Source organism: Cololabis saira, chromosome 19 (genome assembly GCF_033807715.1).
Source record: "Cololabis saira isolate AMF1-May2022 chromosome 19, fColSai1.1, whole genome shotgun sequence".
Lineage (NCBI taxonomy): Eukaryota > Metazoa > Chordata > Actinopteri > Beloniformes > Belonidae > Cololabis > Cololabis saira.
The window spans coordinates 33,429,464-33,449,567 of record NC_084605.1 but is presented as its reverse complement, the minus strand read 5'-3'; the positions used below and the strand labels follow the sequence as shown (position 1 = coordinate 33,449,567).

Below are 20,104 nucleotides of genomic sequence, written 5' to 3'. Positions count from 1 at the left end.
TGCTTTAAAATAATGAAATGATCAACTGATATCATTGAAATAACTTTTATTTTTTCCAAAGCCTAACACATTTCATTCTTTGGAAACTACTCTTCAGCTGTTGTTGGAAACTAAGAAAAACATATCTATACATAGATTAGATTTTTGATCCTTATACGATCTCTGTTATGTTCAAATATTGAAATAATCAGAGTTGAGATGAACAAAAAAGGTATGTTGGTTTACCTTTTAAAATGTAGATCTTTGCATGGAACTATTATAAATGAAATGAAAAATATGGAGCATAACCATTTACATTCTTTCAAAATCACATATTTTGAAACAGTATTAAAAGATATAAGTGGACTGCCAAAATAAATAAATAAAAACACAGTGTAATACTTCAAGTTTCTGGCTTCACACTCCACATCTAGATAATTTGTCATCACTCAAATGATCCACTCCAGTTTCCCGGCATACACGGTGCAGCCGACTAATCTGCATTCAAAGTGACATGTGCAGAGGTGATATTTCCATGTCTGTGTGTGTAGAGTGGTTGGGTAATGCGTATACATACAACTGATAAAACTATTAGGATAATGACAGTGTTTTTTTCTTCTTCCAAGTTTCCAAAAAGATTTGAAAAAAAAAGAAAAAGAATCAAGATGTGATTAAAGTGTAGGCTCTCAGGTTTATATGATATAATTTGAGATGTTAAAAAAATGTACCATTTAGGAACTTCAGCCATTTTAACCAAATCTTTTCAATCAGTCTGGAGGTCATGGTTAGGAAACCTTTTATATAAAAGCTGGAAGTCTACAATTTTTTTTCAAATCCATAGTGGTGGTTTATCCAAAATCCAAAATCATAAAAACTCTGTCATTGTCCCAATTATTCTGGACTTTACTGTATGCCTCCCTGTCAACACTTTGTTTATATCTTGAGTGGCTCCACAAGCAAAAAAGGCACCACCAAGACCCAAAGTGTGTGGTTGAGAAGGCAGGTCAGAGCAAAGGGTATCTAAGCTGTGGCAGGGTGGAGGAGCTGCAGCCACTCAGGTTGATTGGGGCACAGGTGGCCCCAATCAACCTCTCCACCCTGCCAGCCTTGATAAGGCATGGCTGCACAGCAGAAAGGGGCTCTCGTCTGCTGTGAAGGAGCTGAAGCACGTGTGTCCTGTGTGTTCTGGAGAAAATAAAGAGTTCCTGCACTGAAAACCTGTGTCCTCTGTCCTGTCGGTCGCCCCCCGTAGCACTAGCCCTGCTACATAAGCCCTTTAGCTACGCTGAAGAAATAGGAAGAAGACTGAGGTCTGCTTCACCTTCGGTTTGTCTGGACTCAGGCCACATTATGCATTTTCATATCACTGATGCTTAGCCTTAAAAAAAGAAAAAGAGGGACAATTCTCAAATACAGTATCTGATTCATCATTTTGTTCATGCTCTTTAGCAGCCGTGGATGAACAATTTGGAATTTTTCCAAGTCTGTCTTTTTTTTTATAAACACCAATCATGCTGAGTAAAGTAAATAGTAAATAGATTCAACTTTTACAGTTATCAATTTTGTACGGGCACTGGTACAAACCGTAATTACAAAAAAAAAAAAAAAAGAGTATGGAAGATGCAGAATTGTTAGTTGTTAAAACTACAACAATAACTTAAAAGATCCTACATGTAAAACGTCTAGAGAAAGACAGGCTATTGACTCCGAGGGATAATCTTGGTTCCTCACAACCAGTTTTGCCTTACGCATCTGTTGTTAATAAGATATAAAATTACTGTGACAGCATATTCATAGAGTTTTTCTTTGGTATTCAATTTATGTTTTCGAATTAATTTATTCAGTTATTAATTATATGAATAAAGACTTACTAGAATAACCAGCTAAATTCACCATAACAGGCTGGTGCAAAAGATGCTAAAATTCACTTAGACTGACAAATGAAATAATATACATAAAATCCTTTTTTTTTTTCCTTATTTGAAGTGTTTATGTATTAAAATTATAAACACCACCAGTTTCTGAATAATATTTTTTGTATCATTATGAATACATTGGATGAGTTCATGTATTTTTTTTCATTTTTCGAATTTTTTTATCGTATAAAAGTTTATTTAATTTTTCTGATGATGGGAGGGATTCAGATGTCTCAGAATTTAGTGTATCAAATATGATACATCCAGCGTTACAGGACTAAGTATACTTTTATATTCCTGCAAACTGGGATTAACATCATATGGCAAGTTGACGTTGTGTGTCCAACTTGAAAAACTTAAAAACATGTGAATATTAAACCTATGCTTTGTTGTAGTGAGTATACAATACAAACAGACTTAATACTTTATGAAAAAATCCTTTGATGGCTTTTCTTGTGCAAATTACAGCTAACCAGTGCTGATCTGATACCTGCCTGCAAGCTGGCATCCAACTCCTGACTCAACCAGCATTGTCAGCACAGCTGCAGGCAGCACACAGGGAGGAGAGAGCCTGTAGCTGGAAAACAGACACCTGACACCATCACTGCATCTGCAGCTGCATCTGTAGCTGCATCTGCAGCTGCATCTGTAGCTGCAGCTGCATCTGTAGCTGCATCTGTAGCTGCATCTGCATCTGCATCTGCAGCTGCATCTGTAGCTGCATCTGCATGTAAGACAGACAGATGAGGAGGAACCAGGCAACACAATGGATCCTGCATCTGTGTCCTGCATCTTTCACAATTCCCTCCAAAAAAGTGGAGCCATTGTCATTCCCTTATGTTCTCCTAACAATATAAAATTAAATATATACATTTAGTTATAATAGTCAACTGAATATGAATAGGGTGCTGCGATAAGAAAAAGGCAAGAAAAGTAGTGGACTGGTTTCTTTTTAAGGATTCAGTGGATTAGCATAAAGAGCTTTAATAAAAGGCAATTAGACTTCTTTTCTTGGTTTCACCTTTCATTTCTAGCTGACTGGAGGTGGGCAGAAACATTGACAGATCAGATGGATTTTCTTGTGAGAAAAATAGAGGCGCAGACTGTATAGACCTTAAATTGTACTGCAGCCTGGTAGGACACGGCGCCAGCTTCAACAGTGTTTTTCACCATTAAAATGCAAAGCTGTTACACTGAAACACAGTATATTAAGAAAATCTGAATTGAGTGCAAATCAGAACCTTTAGAGCAAATTAAGTGATTAATGGTGAATTGATTATTTTGAATTGTGTTTCGCTGTGGCTAATGATGATAACAGACTCAGATAACAGACTTGAGCTTCTGAAGGAAAAATAAATAGTTTAAAGCTTTTGTTCTAACTATGTTCTAACTAGTTATAACTTTTTCCTTTGTGATCTGATGGAACGACAGACATGTCAAACTCACAGTGGAGTTGAAGCGCAGGTGACAGATGTTACAAGATATGATAGGTCTCTTCTTGGGTTGAGCCATGCCAAAGGTGTGGGTGATCACAGCCTTCTGCACTGGGTCCATCTACGAGGTGAAACAGGACAAACACACAGACATAAACCTGTTGTCACTGTCCAAAATGTGATACAGGTCACATTTTGTAAAGTTGTTACAATTTGATGAGAGAATTTCCTACAGCTTAAAAAATATAAAAAAGCTCTCACACGTACCGGTAAAGTAAGAAAGGCACAAGGCATTCTGAGAGAAGCATTACTATATCCCTCAAATGTGAAGTTACTGAAACTGTGAGCACGAAGCTCCCAGTTCAGTTCAAGACTGTGATAGCTTTGATGAATGTTATCCATTTAAATAAAGTGAATCATATCAGAAAAAAAACACGTGTGTGTGTTTGCTTACAAACCCAGACTTCTGAATTCTCGTTGAGTTGGGTGCTCGGCATAAGTAAAGCATCAAGGAAAAATGTATTTGATACAAAAATTGTTTCTTATCAGAGGTCTAACATAACATAACTGTTTTTATTAAGCCTGTATTTCCTATTAAAAATTAAATACTGTGTTTTTCAATTTTTTTATCCCGATGTGATCATAGTAACTACAAAAGTCGTATAGTTTTCCTTTTGATGTTTGGAACCTGAATAGTGGTTGTTTACACCACTACAAACATGTTCAGGTGAGTAAAAAAACTATGTAAATCTTGAAATTAAATTGTTGATATTAAACATGAATTTCTAGTTGGGAAAAAAAGTTTGGCCTTGTGATGGAGTGGTGACCTGTCCAAGGTGAACTCTTGCCTTTCACCTGAAGAGGGCTGGAATAAGCATATATAGACAGCGGACGTATAAATGCAAACTATGTACTATGTCTTATTTTATAATCGACTTTTTAGATTGCCTCATAGTCAGTGTTTAAAATCCTTACAGCTGAGCTGCGGTATCTATCTTCTGCAGTAACATTTGCCGAGCCTCACACATAGAACTTTCATCAGATTTTCCTCATTGAAGCTTAAAGCTAAAATCACTGTGCCAGTTCCTTACTTAAAGCCACATGTGCACGTGTTTGTGATAGGGCTCTTTTCCCTTCTATATAATCTGTATAGATAAGGTATGTTTAACTACATTAAATTATGAATGCTGCATGACAACTATGTGCTGGTTGTTGCATAATCTGGTCCATGTTCAGTGTGGTAAACACCATGATACCAAACAGCAGAGTGACGACTTTTCACATTTGAAATAGGCAAACTGACTGCAAGATTGTAGACACCTTTAGTTTAACATGTCACTATGGCAACATTGTTCACTAACCTTTTGGGGTACAAACTCATTTCTCAAGACGATTTCCATTATTTTGTTTTTAAAATGATTCTGTTGATCCAGATTACAAATACAATGTCTAATTTTCATTAGAGAATATTTAGTAAAGTAATATTTATTAATTAATACTTTTGTCAGTTTCACGTTATTTCAGTGACCATTGTGAGTGTTTCTTTCTTTAATGCAATACTAAATTTGTTGGTACCTTTTGGAAACATTCCAAATTTACAGACGTGTATATTGGGAGGTTAAATATTATATAGCCGACATGGAGTGGTGAAGCTGTATTCAAAATGTAATGTATTAATAATTAAATATCTATACAGACCATATTGAAAAAAATAAACGAGTGTCCATCATTATTGTGCAGTTAAGATGACCTCTTCATGCTGTTCAAGTTTTAAAGTGTCTTTGTTGAGTACAGTAATAGCTCTGGTGTAAAAACTGCGCCTGACGCTTTTCTGTTTGTCCTTTATTTTCATTGCCCTGAAACTGCTTTAGAGGCCAACAGTCCAAAAATGTGATGTCTAGGGTCCAAGATGGGTCCTTGAGGATAATGTGAGCTCTTTCGAGGCAATGTAATCTGTAAATGTCCTTGAGGGAGGAGCAGCTGATGATATATATATATTTTTAACAGCGGTGATGACCCTCTAGAGCCCTTTTCTCTGGGCTGCTGAGCAGCTGTGAAGCCAATGATGCAGGAGCTCAGCAGCACGCTGTGAATGGATTACAAAAAGAAGGCCACAAAGCAGTTTGTCATCCAAGTTGTTCTCCCTCAGCATTCACAAAAAGCAGAGACACAGTCAGGTCTTCTTTAGCAGTGCAGTTGTGCTGATGCCCCAACAGAGTTTATCATGAATATGCATGGTCAGGAACATTAAATCTTGGACCCTCTTCAATGATGTAGAGAAGATTTTTTTTCTTCCTGTAGTTTATAACCAGCATAAAATAGTTTTCTGTACACCACATCTCTTTATGCACCACACTTGTGGCTGACCATATGACTTCCATATGATGGAACGTTTTACTTCGTATTAAAATAAATTAATGGACATTTTGTGAGTTGCAGATTTAAATTTTCTTCTCAATTACAGTAATCTGAGTTGAAACTAAAGTTCTGATGAACTACAAGCAACTCTTCAAGCACAAGCAGTTGTTACGTGTGGTGTGTGAATTCAACAATTGTGGTTTTTTGTCTTACAGTGTTGAAATTGGGGAAGAGACTGAGCGGTGAGGAACCGTTGACCCTGAGCGGCAGAAAGTGCTCCAGGCGGGCATTAGTCTGTGGTTGAAGGTGTCGGCCTGGCAGAGACAGGGAGCACAGGAGTGGGTGGACCTGGTTCTGAGACAGTGCACCTGAAGGAGAAATAATCACATTTCAGTCATTTCTTAAAAAGACACACCTTTGAGCATTTCATATTTTGGGCTAAGCTCTGTATTTTTCTATCAAAAACTCTATGTCCTGACATACACACTGCAAAAGAGACACATTTTAGTGCACATATACAATAAGAGCAATATTCCAGTTTGTGTGGCTCTTTTCTTGCATTACATATCCACTGTTCATCTTGAAAAATGTTTCTGACCTTTAAGCACAACTTTTCTGTGTTATAGTGTCTTTCTGTGATCTTTCAAGCAGCTCAGTCAATATAGTGAGAACATAATGACATTTTGTTAAGATTACAGATGAACACATGTTGACTTTTTTGTCCCTCACTAATTATTTGTTTTCTGTGTTTATTATTTAAGTCTGAAGTAAGACTGAAGTAAGTGCTTTAATGAGTATGACAGTGATTTCACAAATGTGCTATGCCTTGAACTGTTCCACATGACCTCTCATCTTATACTTAACTCTGGTTGACCTACATGCTTTCAGACAGTTCATGCCTTAGAGAGCATCATGTCACTGACCTTCTGCCTAGACCAAAAGTAACTAACTCAAATTAAAATGCACAGCATCTTACATAAGCATGGGTTTTACAGATTGTCTGTTGAATTTTCTGAGGCCAAGTACAAATATAAGAATAATAGATGAAGCAGAACTTTGTTATGCTATTTCTTTTCTACAAAAACCCAACTTTGCACCAGGTTGACAAACACAACACTCAGATCAGGATAACGTCTCAACCTAACATTACATGTTTCTGAATTTTGGGAAGCAGCCAGAGTACCTGAAGAAACCAACATGAGTGAAGGAAAACATGCAAACTCTATGTAGAAAGGATGAAAAGTATGAAACAAAGCAAGATCAAAAAATAAAGAGCTGACTGCACTTTTTCTGCCCCTTAAAAACATGGTATGGATTAAATAAGTGGTGGTTATTGAAAGTAGAGAGGAGGTTTGACATCCAGCAGGATAGAAAATGTCAGATGGAGCTCGGAGAGAAGGAGACTCGAGGTCTCTGCCAAGAAGAAAACAAATGAAAATGGCGGATAAAGTCAGATTATATACTACAGGATTTAGAGGAAGTGATGGATGATAGACATTTTTGGGCAATGTATCATTTAACTTTGTTTGATTAAATGGAAAATTGTCTATTGGAGTATTGGCGATGTGAATGAAAATGATTTATAAGTAAACATTTTATATATGAGACTAGTGTGAAAAAACATCTAATGAAAATTACACTTTCAAAAGTTTTCATTCCAAATAGCATAAAATAGGTAATTTTTGATCAATTACTTCCGCTCAATTTCTGGGGATGAGGCACATAAAAATCCTTGCAAACCAGAGTATTTTTATTCATCTGACCACAAAACGTTCAAGGGAAGAATTGAAAAGGAAAAGAACAGGCAACTTTTCAAGATAATGGGTAAAATTTTAGCTGTCACAAAAAAAAGGTTGGAGGTTTCAAAGCTCATGCCTAGTTCCTTGCAGTTGTCCCACTGATTAAATGCAACAGCAACAGTGAAACTACTAAACAGCAGCACTGGTGACCACAGCATGTCTGGTTTTATCCTGACAAGTGGTGTCGGCCCACAGGCATCTACCCAGAGGCTTACTAAAGCCTCTGGAATCTTATGACAGGGAATATGTTAAGGGATAAAGCCCTACTTTAAATGTCTTTTAAGCCTAATCTAAAAGGTCTAAATCAAAGCTCATGATAGCAGGCTTATGAGGGTATACATAGGCAAAAGGTGCTTTTAGCTTTGGTATTAGTTATAGATAAGTGTGTGGATTTACAATGATTCAAACTATTCAAATGTCATAAAACAGGAGCAGTATGTCTATAAAGAAAATATACATTTTAATAACTGAATTGATGCTAAATGCAATTGTATGCTAAATTCAATCATAAACCAAAAGAGTGGTTAATTAAAACCAATGATGGCGCCAAAAGGAGCTCGAATAAGATTACAATTCATCCTGGGAGGAAATTTCTGTCCGAAACTGCATGGCAACCCTTTGAATAGCTTTAAAGACATTTCACTCAGGTTCATCTCAAATATCAGTCCATTCAGTAGTTTTTAAACAAATGTGATTGTCATTAACAAAATTAAATAATCTGCCTTGCTGACAAGTAATTAAAAAAAAAAAGAATTGAGACATTGGAGATTAATTTTAATGAAACCACTGAAAATTCAACAATTTCTGAAATCAAAGAGATGAACAATTCAAAGATTTAATTCCCACATCAGGTTAACACCAAATACCTAACCCGCAGTAAATTTCATGGAACTCTAATGCTAACCACAACATAAAAATGGTGGTCTGTTATCCGTTAACAAACAAGGAAACTCGACGTTGAACTATATGGAGTCAAACATCTTCTCGCTACTTAAATTAATTTTATTTAGTCATTTCAATGCACTATAAATCTATTCCAATTAGAACTTGACATAATTAGAGCACTTAGAGCTGATCATTACTGTTTATTTGATCTGGTATTTTTAAAGTGTAGCCTGATTATCTCTAGACAAAATATATATACATGAATGTGGAATTATTTACTGATTTGATTTAGTTTTATTCCAGTTTAATTTAAATGCTCCACCATGACCATTCTTGTGTTGCTAATGCTGATAAAGTAAATGGAATTTCATTATACTTGAGAACAACTTAAGCAGAGGGAAATGAGCCAAAATGAGAAACAGGCACATGAAACATTTTCCTCCCCTCTTAATCTCCCAGTCTAAATGACTTTTGGGGACATCAATTTTCTCTTTTCTACACAAATCTGAAATTGATCTCAGTATTCTTTTATGCATATAAGCATGAAACATATCAGGGGGAAATGTTTAATTATCTTCATGTTGTGCTGAACAAACCTGAAACTGCTATTGGTGGTTAGAATATTTAACACATTTAACACCAAGAGAAACATGTTGTCTTTCAGGTTAAGCATCTTGTTTACATCCAGAAGATGCCACAGAAGCTTCATTTGACAAGCTGAACAAATGCTGTGGTTACAAGAGCATCATCTAGACATTATGGGTAAATGATTTAACCTGGAGGCCTGGATTTGTTTATAAATATCACTTTAAATTCATGATCTCAAATTCATGAAAATTATAGTAGCTTTGACCACACAATAGCATTTAATATTTGCTAGTATGCCTTTTTAGAAGGTCGTAGATATCGCTAGAAGATACCGCTAATTATTGCTTCAGGAATCAGATACATGAAGTCATAATGTTGCAGAGGGCTACACTAGCAGTTTTGGTAGAATACGGACCATTAAAAAAACATATTAAACAAGCCTTCCGTCCTTGCTTCCCGAATAGCAACTAAAGCAATCACACATATGATTCCAGCGCAAACAATATGTAGACCTACAGATTTTTAGATTTCAATTTCTTGGAATTTTTTTAATAGTTTTTTGTTATTGCCTTAATGTGTTTTTCCGAATGTAGGTATGAATCCATCACTATACTCAGATTTGTGAAGTGATTGTGAAGACTTTGGCAAAGTCATTGCAGACCAGGGTGGAGTGACATTCAGTTAGCACTGACACAGGAGGGTTTGTTAGCCTGTCAACTGTAGCCAATAAGTCCTGAGCATTATGACTGTTTTTAGTGATGATGTCAGAGAAGTAGGACGTCCTTGCATTCCTCAGTTGTAAGTTATAAGAGTGAAGTTTCTCTTTATAGATGTCATAATTAACCTGGAGGTTTGTTTTTCTCCATCTGCGCTCAGATTTCCGACTCTCTTTTCCCATTTTTTACCAGCGTGGAATTTTGCCATGGAGACTTCTTCCTTCCAGAGATAACCTTTATCTTAATGGGAGCAATAGTATCCATAACATGTAACATTTTATCATCGAAGCTACTAATGAGCTCATTGACCGAACACCCAGACAGAGCAGATGTTAGAGAGAAGACCTGGTTAAAGATCTCACTACTGTTTTCAGTAACGTTTTGAGATCACTGCTGTTGAGACATGTGTGTGCACTTAAATCGTACTCTCAAATAAAAAACACTGGAGTGATCACACAGGACCACATCAGACACAATAACCTTTGAAATGCTCAGACCCTTAGATATCAGTAAGTCTAGAGTGTGCCCCCTATTGTGCGGGGCTTCTGTTAAATCAGCCCAAAGTTGTCCAGTGTGTTACTAAGATCTTTAGTCCATTTTTCCTGAGATTTGTCGACATGGATGTTAAATTGACCAAAAATAATTACACGGTCAAAATCAACACAGATCATAGACAGCAGTTCACTTAGGTTATCAAAAAGGTCTGCACAGTGCTACTTAATCATACATCCTATAGATAAATTGGACCATACAGAGGTAAAATAGCTTTTTGCCCATGTGGTCTATATTCATTCATTCATTTTAGATATCGGCTTCAATACTATTCAGGGTCATGGGGATCTCTTGGAGCAAATCTCACCAAGTTTGTACATCTTTTCTTTTATGTAAATATTTCTCTATGGTACATACACTAAACAAATTCTTTACCATTTTATTCATAACATACACTACTTCCGCACATCCCACAAGGATGTGTGAAATACGGCACAAATATGGTTAATTCAAATAATGCTGTAGATTTGGTAGACTTTTTAAATGTATCATATTGCATCATGTTTAAGGCATTGGTGTCGCCAGACATATTTTACTAGGGCACATGCCCCAGTATTTCACCAGCAAAAAAAAAGATTACTTCGGAGTTTTAAAGGGGACCTATTATGGCATCTAATGTCTATTTTAAACAGGCCTTGAATGTCTTAAAAACAAGCTTTTTTTTTTGCTAAATAAATTAGAAATTCAGTCTCTGAGCCATGGCTTTATCTTCCCATTCTCTACCCTCATTATCTATGCAGGATTCTGAGTGGGCGGGGCTATGATAATGAGACACTGTGCTGATTGGCTGCCTGAATGACGCAATACACCGCTACGAAAAAATGGAGGAAGCTCCGGACGGCGGAGTTATTTACACCGTGTCCTAATAACTGCATGCGATGCGAGCGAGCGTCACCGCCAAAATAAATTCCATTGCTTTATTTTCTATTGGACTGTCCTAACTGGCCGCAGCGTCGAGCGCTGCGCCGTTTTGAGCTGAACATTTGTCGGAAGCCCTTCTTCTATTTTCTTCCTGCCGCTCGCGTTGAAAGCCGGTTGAAAGCGCTGTAGGAAACAGTCACGGATGAGGAACGGCTGATCCAGTTAGTTGAAATGAGAAGTTATCTCTATGATTCCTCCTCATTTCACTACAAAAACCTCAATAAAGTGGCAGCTGCTGGAGGGAGATGGACAGAGAGCGTCCGATGTCACGCAGTGCGATGCGATAGTCGGCCGCTCATGCAGTTACACGGTTTTATAGTTGTGGGCGTGGTTTGCATTTTGGTTACGTAACGAAAGGGAGCAGAATCTGAACGGCTCGTAGATCCACATCACACTGGATGGATCATCCGGGCGGCTGTACAGACACTGCAGAATTTGTTTGCTTTCCTCCTTCTCTGAGTTGGCAGGCTGAGGGGAGACCACTTTATATATGTTAAAGCAAGAAAAAAACCTGTTTTTCATAATAGGTCCCCTTTAAATCTACATAGCATAAGCTACAAAATGCGAAGTGACTAACGGTATGTAACGTTACCCCATAACAACTTGAATACTTAAAGGAGCTTGAGGCCGGATTGAGGCAGAATTTATGAAAATAATTCGTATACGTTTTAAGTTTTCTAGTAATAATGTCAGATGAAGCGTTCCAAACCCAAAAGAATGAGCCCTCTAGTGTATCTGTCCGTTGCCTGGAACAGGCTGTGTGCTGCAAAATGTGCTGCAATTCGGGCCCAAATTTCCCGCGCTGGGCTGTGGATGTGACGTCACATGACGATGCATGCACGTTCTCCCCGTTCTCCCGTGCCGGCTTCACTGTTGGCTGCAGTACCCCCAACAGCCGTCGTGGTTAAGGGTGGCGCTAGAGAGTCTCATTTCTTAAAAGGAGCCTCAAGCTCCTTTAAATAATATCATATATTATTTTGATTTGACTCAAACAGTATTACTCCTGTAGATGGATATCAGAAAGTTATTCGCTCGCAGCAGGGATAAAACAGCAAGGAGAAATGAGAAATGTAAGCCCCTAGCTAGGCAACATCAACCTGTGTTTATGACATTAACGCTATGTTAACGTCATGAACGTATCAAGACAACTGAATTAACATTAGCAGTACAGTCAGTGACTTTTGTTAGAAGTAGCTAACGTTATAAGGGTGGAAAACCCAGAGTGGTGATGAGCGAGTCAGACCCAAAGGGAATTTTCGGTAGTTGACTAGCGTGAAACAGTGCTAAGGGTGGGATCATGCTGGTTCTGGTCAGGACCTCTGCTCAATGACGACAACTTGTGTTAGTTCACTAGATATAGCCCAGGATTACTGCAGTGGTTCAATCTCAAGTGGTCTACCTACAGGTTTGCAAATGTGGGTTCATTTTTCCTTAATCATCAAGCCGTGATCCAAATTTTTAAACCATTCAAATTTATTTCACAGAAAAATTGCACAGTAATATGAACTTGTCTTGTCAGTCGGTTTGCCTTTATAATTGGCTAAAATACTAGAGTAAAGTTCACAAGTAGGCCAAATGCAAGAAGCAAAGTTGTGATTTTTCTCCAGAATGTTATGTGGGTAATAAGCTTTTTGGGCCTCTCGGATTATTGCATCTCATGATAGACGCATAAGTTACAATTATGTAGTGTGTCTTCTATTTTAAAACTGTTCATGAACTTGCAGAGTTCAAACTTTTTCTAATTAAACTTGAACTCTCCAAGAAAACTGCCCTGATGACCTGAATTTTCCAAAGGAGTAGGTGTGTGTGGTTGCTTGTCTGTATGTTGCCCTGCAGTAGACTGGTGTCTTGCCTCAGGTGAACCCCTGCCTTTTACCCATAGGGCTCTGGGAGAGGCTCCAGCAGGCCCTTGAGACCCTGCACAGATTAGGTTGGTAGAGAAATGGATATATGAGTACAGCAGATTTTATAAATTACGAACAAACTGAAGGTGTCCAGCTGTGTGTGTGTATATATATATTTTTGAAACACCACGGGAGAAAGTAGAAACATTTAAAGAATGACACTGCTGTCACTTTTGATCGCTCTCTTTTTTTTTTTTTTTTTTAACAATATCTTTATTGTTTTTTCATTTACAAACAGAATATTACAATAAAGGACATTTCACATCTAGTTCTGACTTAACAGTTTTAACCCCCCCCCCCCCATCCCATCCCACCCCACATCCCTTCTCTCTTTACATATTTCTTGTTATACAATCATAAGTTGGTACCTAATACTAGTACCAAATAACAACACAGTCCAGTGGTACCTCTAGGAAATTAAAGATATACATAACCTTAACAAAATAATCAAAAATTGCCCTTTTCCTGTCATCCTCCAGATTCCTTCTTAGGTATCCTGCCCTGCATTGTCCTCCCGTAGAAGCGCTCCTATGTCTCCTTTTTTAATAAATTGATCAAATGGTTTCCAGATTTCTTCATACATCCCAAGTTTATTTTTTAGTGTATAAGTTATTTTCTCCATTGACCTACATTGTGCCATTGCCTTGAACCACGCACCAATTGTAGGAGCATCCGTTTTCTTCCAATTGAGAGCGATGATCTTTTTTGCCTGCAATATAGCGAAATCAGTAAATGTATGTTCTTGGGGTTTCAAATTAAGATCTTTTGGATATAAATGCAGCAATAACAAGGTAGGCTCCAGTGGGATATTCATGCAGGACAGAATAAGCACAGTTTTAACAATCACCTCCCTCCAGAATTTTTTAATTTTATCACATTCCCAAACACAATGCAAAAATGTTCCTTGAACCTCATTGCATTTAAAACAATTGTCAGGTGTATTACTGTTATATTTATTTAATTTGATAGGAGTTATGTATGTCTGCATTAACCAATTATATTGAAGTAGTTTTAGATTCGTATTTGCTGTTTGTTTCTGAGATTTTTCACATATGTTTTTCCAGTCATCTTCTGAGATGTCCTGTTTTAAGACCGTCCTCCATGTCACAAGTTTAGTCAGTGATGATTCATTAGAGCCAGATGCAAGCCAATTGTATATTGATGAAATCAATCCCCTATTATTGCAATTCTTTGTGATTATTTCTTCTAGGGATGATACTACCGGGATACCCACTGATTGGTTTTGCAAAGAAGAAATATAATTCCTCACTTGCAAATATTTAAAAAAATGTTTCCTTGGGATTCCGTAAATTAGGGAAATTTCTTCAAAAGTCATTAGAACCCCTTCTTTAAAGAGGTCGCCTATTTTATTTATTCCTTTCTTTGCCCAACTCTGGAATCCTGCATCCTGCTTGCCTGGTTTAAATGTACCATTGCCCCAAATTGGGCTGAACTGTGACAAGGAATCAGGTATATTCATATATTTTTTTACCTCATACCATATATTAATCATATTCAGAACTATAGGGTGAGTGGTATGTCTTCTTAGATCATTTAACTTGTCTGAATACAAGAATAAATGCAGCGGTATCTTAAAGGAACATGACTCCATATCCACCCATGACGGAATTTCTCTAGAGGAAAAATAAAACATAATAGTTCTTAATTGTGCTGCTAAATAATACCAATAAAAGTTTGGACATCTCAGCCCCCCCGCATCAAATGGAAGATACAGCAAAGACAGGCGAACTCGAGGACATTTCTTGTTCCATATAAATTTCCTAACAAGTGTTGTGATTTTCATAAACATTCCTGTAGGTGGTGCCAGAGGGATATTTTGAAAGAGATACATAAATTTAGGTAATATGTTCATCTTTAGTACATTTATTCTTCCTATCAAAGATACAGGTAAGGACATCCATCTTTCTATGGACTTACATGCTGAGTCCATTACGACTTCATAATTTATTAATGCTATGTTATCTACCTGAGGTGTTATTTTAATGCCCAGATATGTGAAATTAGATGATAATTTGAAAGTGAATAAATGTTGGTTTTTATCTTGTCTTTCCTTTTCATTAAGCAGCATTAATGACGATTTTGGAGCATTTATTTTATATCCAGATATGTTACCAAACTGGTTGATTAGATCTAACAATGCAGGTAGGGAAGTGTTTAATTGTTTAAGGAATAAAATTACATCGTCCGCAAATAAAGCTATTCTATGGTCCGTATTTCCAATTGTAATCCCCTGAATTTGCTCACTAGATCGTATTGCTATTGCTAATGGCTCAATTGCTAGGACAAACAACAATGGTGACAGAGGTGAACCTTGAGGGCAGCCTCTTGTGATTTTGAAGGATTCAGATATCACCTCATTGGTTAAAACCTCAGCTATAGGGTTGAGGTGTAGTAATTTGATCCAGTTAGTGAAAGTATCTCCGAACCCAAATCTAGTGATAACGCTAAAAAGATAGGTCCACTCAACTCTATCAAAGGCCTTCTCCGCATCAAGCGAGAGAAGAGCTGTATCCTTTTCGTCTTTTTGGTGATTGAGTACATTGAGAACACGCCTTACATTATGGAATCCTTGTCTTCCCTTTATAAACCCATTTTGGTCATGCCCCACAATCTCTGGAAGTACACCTTCTAACCTTTTTGCCAGAATTTTGCTAAGGATTTTTGTATCAGTGTTTATTAGACTTATCGGGCGCATATTCTCACACTTAGTGTTGGGTTTCCCTGGTTTCGGAAGCAGAATGATTAAAGCCTCTCTCATTGAAGCAGAGAGATAACCATTATTGTATGCTTCTACATACATCTCATAAAGAGGTTTTACCAATTTGTCTTTAAAATGTTTATATAAATCAATTGGGAGGCCATCCGGCCCTGCTGACTTTCCTGCGTTCAGTGCACCTATAGCTTCTAATATCTCAGCTATGCATATTTGTTTATCCAGAGCTTTCTTTCTTTCCTCAGATATTTGAGGAATATTAAGTTTATTTAAGAATTCATTCTGGTCTTCCGCATTACTAGTACACTCTGAGCTGTAGAGGTTTTCATAGAATTTTTTAAATGCCATATTAATTTCTAATGGGTCGATGATATTATTCCCTTTTGCATCCTGAATGTTAGTTATTACCCTTTCAGTTTCCTGTTGTTTAATACGCCACGCCAGAAGTCTACCAGGTTTTTCTCCCTGATCATAATATTGTTGTTTGAGCCTCATTAAGTATGCAGCAGCCTTATCAGATGTTATCTCATTATATTGAGTTCTAAGTATTAATAGTTGTTTGGAGATCTCATTTTCATTTTGCCCTTCCTGCAAGCTCTTGTTCTCCAGCATTTTGATTTTGAATTCCAAATCTTTAATTATTTCGTGTGCTTTTTTTGTTTTCCTGCTTGTGTAGCTTATAATTTGACCTCTAATAAATGCCTTAAAGGCTTCCCATCTAGTTGTTGCTGATGTCTGAGATGTGTTGAACTCAAAATATACATCCATTTGTTTTTCCAAAAATTGTAGGAATTTTTGATCCCGTATCCATTTTATTTGAAATTTCCATTTAGGAGATGTTCTAATCAACTTGATCGCTCTCTTATTTTTTGCTACCATAACGGTAAATCCAAAATTTTAAATGAGTCGCTGCATGCTCGCTAGTCTTTATTCCTCTTTATTCAAATGTGCTTTTTCTAAGCTGGAAAGCTGGGAATGTATCCAATAGCAGCCAGTCTTTCTATATTGAGAAGGGATGTAAGATTATGAGCAGCAAAAATGACAAAATCTTAAGAAAGGAATGAAGAAAAGCTTGATCTCTGTTATTTCTAAGATTAGTCTTTGGGTAACTCAACATCATACCAATCTCAGAGACAGCGAGAGAGAGAGAGAGAGAGAGAGAGAGAGAGAGAGAGAGAGAGAGAGAGAGAGAGAGAGAGAGAGAGAGAGAAATTGCATCTTTTTATGGTGCATGGAAGAAAAAGCGGGGATGAGAGGCTTTCACAGAAGCAACAGCATAAGAGAGGCTGCTGCGGCTCTTTTCATGGTGTACCCATTTCCTGGGATTATCTGTCTGAACCCACCTCTCTGTCTTTGCTCTGAAGCAACATGGGATCATGGAGGGACACTTTAATTTCTGACACCAACAACATCCCCTGATGAGTCTCCTCAGTGTGGTATTAATGCTTGGTGACACTGGCAGCTGTGTTAGGGCTGCTTCTTAATTCCACCTCATTTACCATTGAAAGGACTGCAGATATTCCACTGTAATAGTACCATGAAAATACGTTCAATGACCTATTTCTCCTCCGTGTCAAATAATTTCAAGATGAAAAAGAATGCGCACACTTCAGCCCACACAGACATATAAAACGTAGCACAAAAAGTTAAACATTTTTGTTTTATAAATTATTTCTTTGTTGTAAGAATACTTTATTGGCAATAAATCTGATATTTTTGGAAAGCCTGTTTATTTCCCTTTTAAATGGTGCCACATGTGTAAGAAACATGCATATGTATGACGAGCAGCAGAGCTGAATATGTGGGTGGTGCCCATGAAAAATTTGCCAAATCTTCTCTGCCAATGCCAAGCAGCTTATTTTGCCATTAACTCGTTTGGTATTTGGTGGATTAGATGTTTGAAATTTGTTTTACATTTAAAAAGGGAAATAAACAGGCTTTCCAACAGTATAAGATTTACTGCCAAGAAGCATTGTTACAACAAAGAAATAATCTACCAAGCACAAATGTCCTCTATATACCGTGTGTGTGTATATATATATATACAAAGACGTCTGGGAGATTTGCGAGGCCCTGTGCGAAATGGTCAGGGTGGGCCTGCGAAATTTTTGTTTTTTTCGGGTCGGATCGGGTGTCTATATGCGCAATTTTAACTCTCCAATTAGCAAAATACTGGATACCTTCCCCTGCCTCATCATCATCTTGGCTTGCCTCGACGCGGGGCCCCACGGCTGCTGGAGACCCGGTCAGATCGGTGATTTTTGTAACAAATTTATCAAACGAGCCTTTCACAGAGGCATTAAACTCTTCCATTTTCTTTAGATTTTTTCTTTTTTCATCCCCTGATGGAAATTTCCTGAATCTGTCTCATTCTCTCGACATTGTGTGACAGTTTATGCGCTTGGTCTGATCAGTTGTATTGAACAACAGACACACGCATCATTGCACATATATTTATTGATATGGACAGACTAGTACACATTTAGGTCTGTAATGGAACGTGACTGTTGATATTTATAAGGGAAAAAAGAACGGGAAAAAAAAAAACCAATTTTTTTTTGTTTTTTTTCCAAAAACGGCCCATAGCGCGAGGCCCCTTGGATTTCCATACCAGATCGGTCAAGGCCTGGGTAAACAACAACCGCTACCAGTGCTGTTAACCTGCACGGTGCTGATGGAAATTGGGCTATTGCGGGTCGAAGAAGGAGGAGAGGAGGAAGGTGTACTCATAGGCAGAAAGAGAATAGGAAAGTCAAGAGTCTAGAACTGAGAGAAGGGATTGTGAATGTTGGGACTATGACCAGGAAAGCTAGACACTTTGTTGACATAATGCAGAGGAGGACGGTGGATATGCTATGGGCTAAGGTGGGAACTGCCAGGCTGAGGCCTAGAGGAAGACCAAAAAGGAGATTTATAGATGTGGTAAAAGAAGACATGAGGTTGGTTGGTGTGGGAGAAGAGGATGCAGAGGATGGGGGTAGATGGAGTCAAGGCAAGTTTATTTGTATAGCAAATTTCATGTACAAGACAATTCAAAGTGTAAGACAATGATCTGTAGAGGGATCTTTATTCTGTCTACATTATGGCTTATTTAGGATTAAGAATAATAAACACAGCCGCCACAAACACTAAAGGATTTTCTGTGTGGTGAATTAGGCTACTTTGATGATTATATTGCACTGTATGACCTTTTCTACAAATCAATGATAAAAAACATAAAGCTATCACAGTCACTATTGCTCATCATACAGATTTATGATATGGATAATAAAATGTCTCTATCTTTAACTAGCAGTAATCTTTCCATTTGCACAACAGCAGTAAATCATAACTCACAGCTTCAGAAATGTGCAGTTAGAATGCAAAAACAAGTGTCTCTCTTTCTGAGTAGTTTGCTGTTAAGCCTGTGGAAGATATTGTCAGTTTTTACAACTGAATGCCATGTTTTCCATTTCGTATTAGCATGAGGCACACAGCTTTTCTGAGTCATAAAACATAAGTGGTTGGCGCACTGCGCTTTTGCAGTAATGATGATGCCATTTATTGCTTACACAACAGGCATAGCACCAGGCATTTACGATGAGCTCTGGAGGATGAATTAGCACCCATTAAAAATACCATTGGCAGCTGCTATAAGCTAATTTCACTGAGGATAAAAAACAAGTAAATAAAATAAAATAAAAAAAAGTTTTAAATTCTGCCCCTGCTGTGCTCTATGTGGTCCTTTTTACATTAAAGACTCTTATGACACAACCAGCAGCCACCAGCTAGATAAACCTGATGGTTTTCAGTGACTATTTGGAGCTGGAAGAGCTTCAGGAGAATTTCTACCTGCAAGGCAACACTCAGCCTTGATCAGGCTCCCTGCGGTAATCTGTCTTACTTTCATCTGACGCCCCCGTGGGCCTATTTTCACCCCAGGGTCTATAAGCGTTTATCAGATTTGTTCAAGGTGAAATCCAGGACTAGTGTCCTCTGGACAAAGAGAAAAAGAAAAAATCACAGGTTAGTGTGGAAGGCATAATCTCTATTAGCTTGTGATATTCACACAGGAGTATACAAAAACAATAAGAATATCAGAAGTGATCACAGCTTTTTATCTAGGCAAATCTGGAATCTTTACCACAGTCAGGTGCACTAGAATGAATGTTTGTGGTATGTTCTTTAGAAACATTTTATGAGAACTCCCACTCTCGTAAGTCAAAGTGAATGCACACGACGTTCTCTTATCTTTAAGCTTATAGCAAGATGACCATAAAAGATGAACATGTAGCATACACGAGCTACAGTTTAAATAATAGTTAATGATCAAGAAAAGA

The 20,104-nt window shown here is 37.5% G+C and overlaps 1 protein-coding gene across 11 annotated transcripts in view; it reads right to left on the bottom strand.

Annotated features, from left to right (window-relative positions):
• LOC133419371 (zinc finger protein 385C-like) overlaps positions 1–20,104 on the bottom strand; it is a 102,807-nt gene that overhangs the window by 9,972 nt on the left and 72,731 nt on the right. For all 11 annotated transcript variants that reach the window (XM_061708508.1, XM_061708512.1, XM_061708510.1 and 8 more), the window contains 2 exons: positions 5,900–6,054; positions 3,342–3,449 (listed from right to left, as the gene is read on the bottom strand). In XM_061708508.1, the coding sequence (XP_061564492.1) occupies positions 3,342–3,449; positions 5,900–6,054 (263 nt within the window). The remainder of the gene's footprint in view (positions 1–3,341; positions 3,450–5,899; positions 6,055–20,104) is intronic.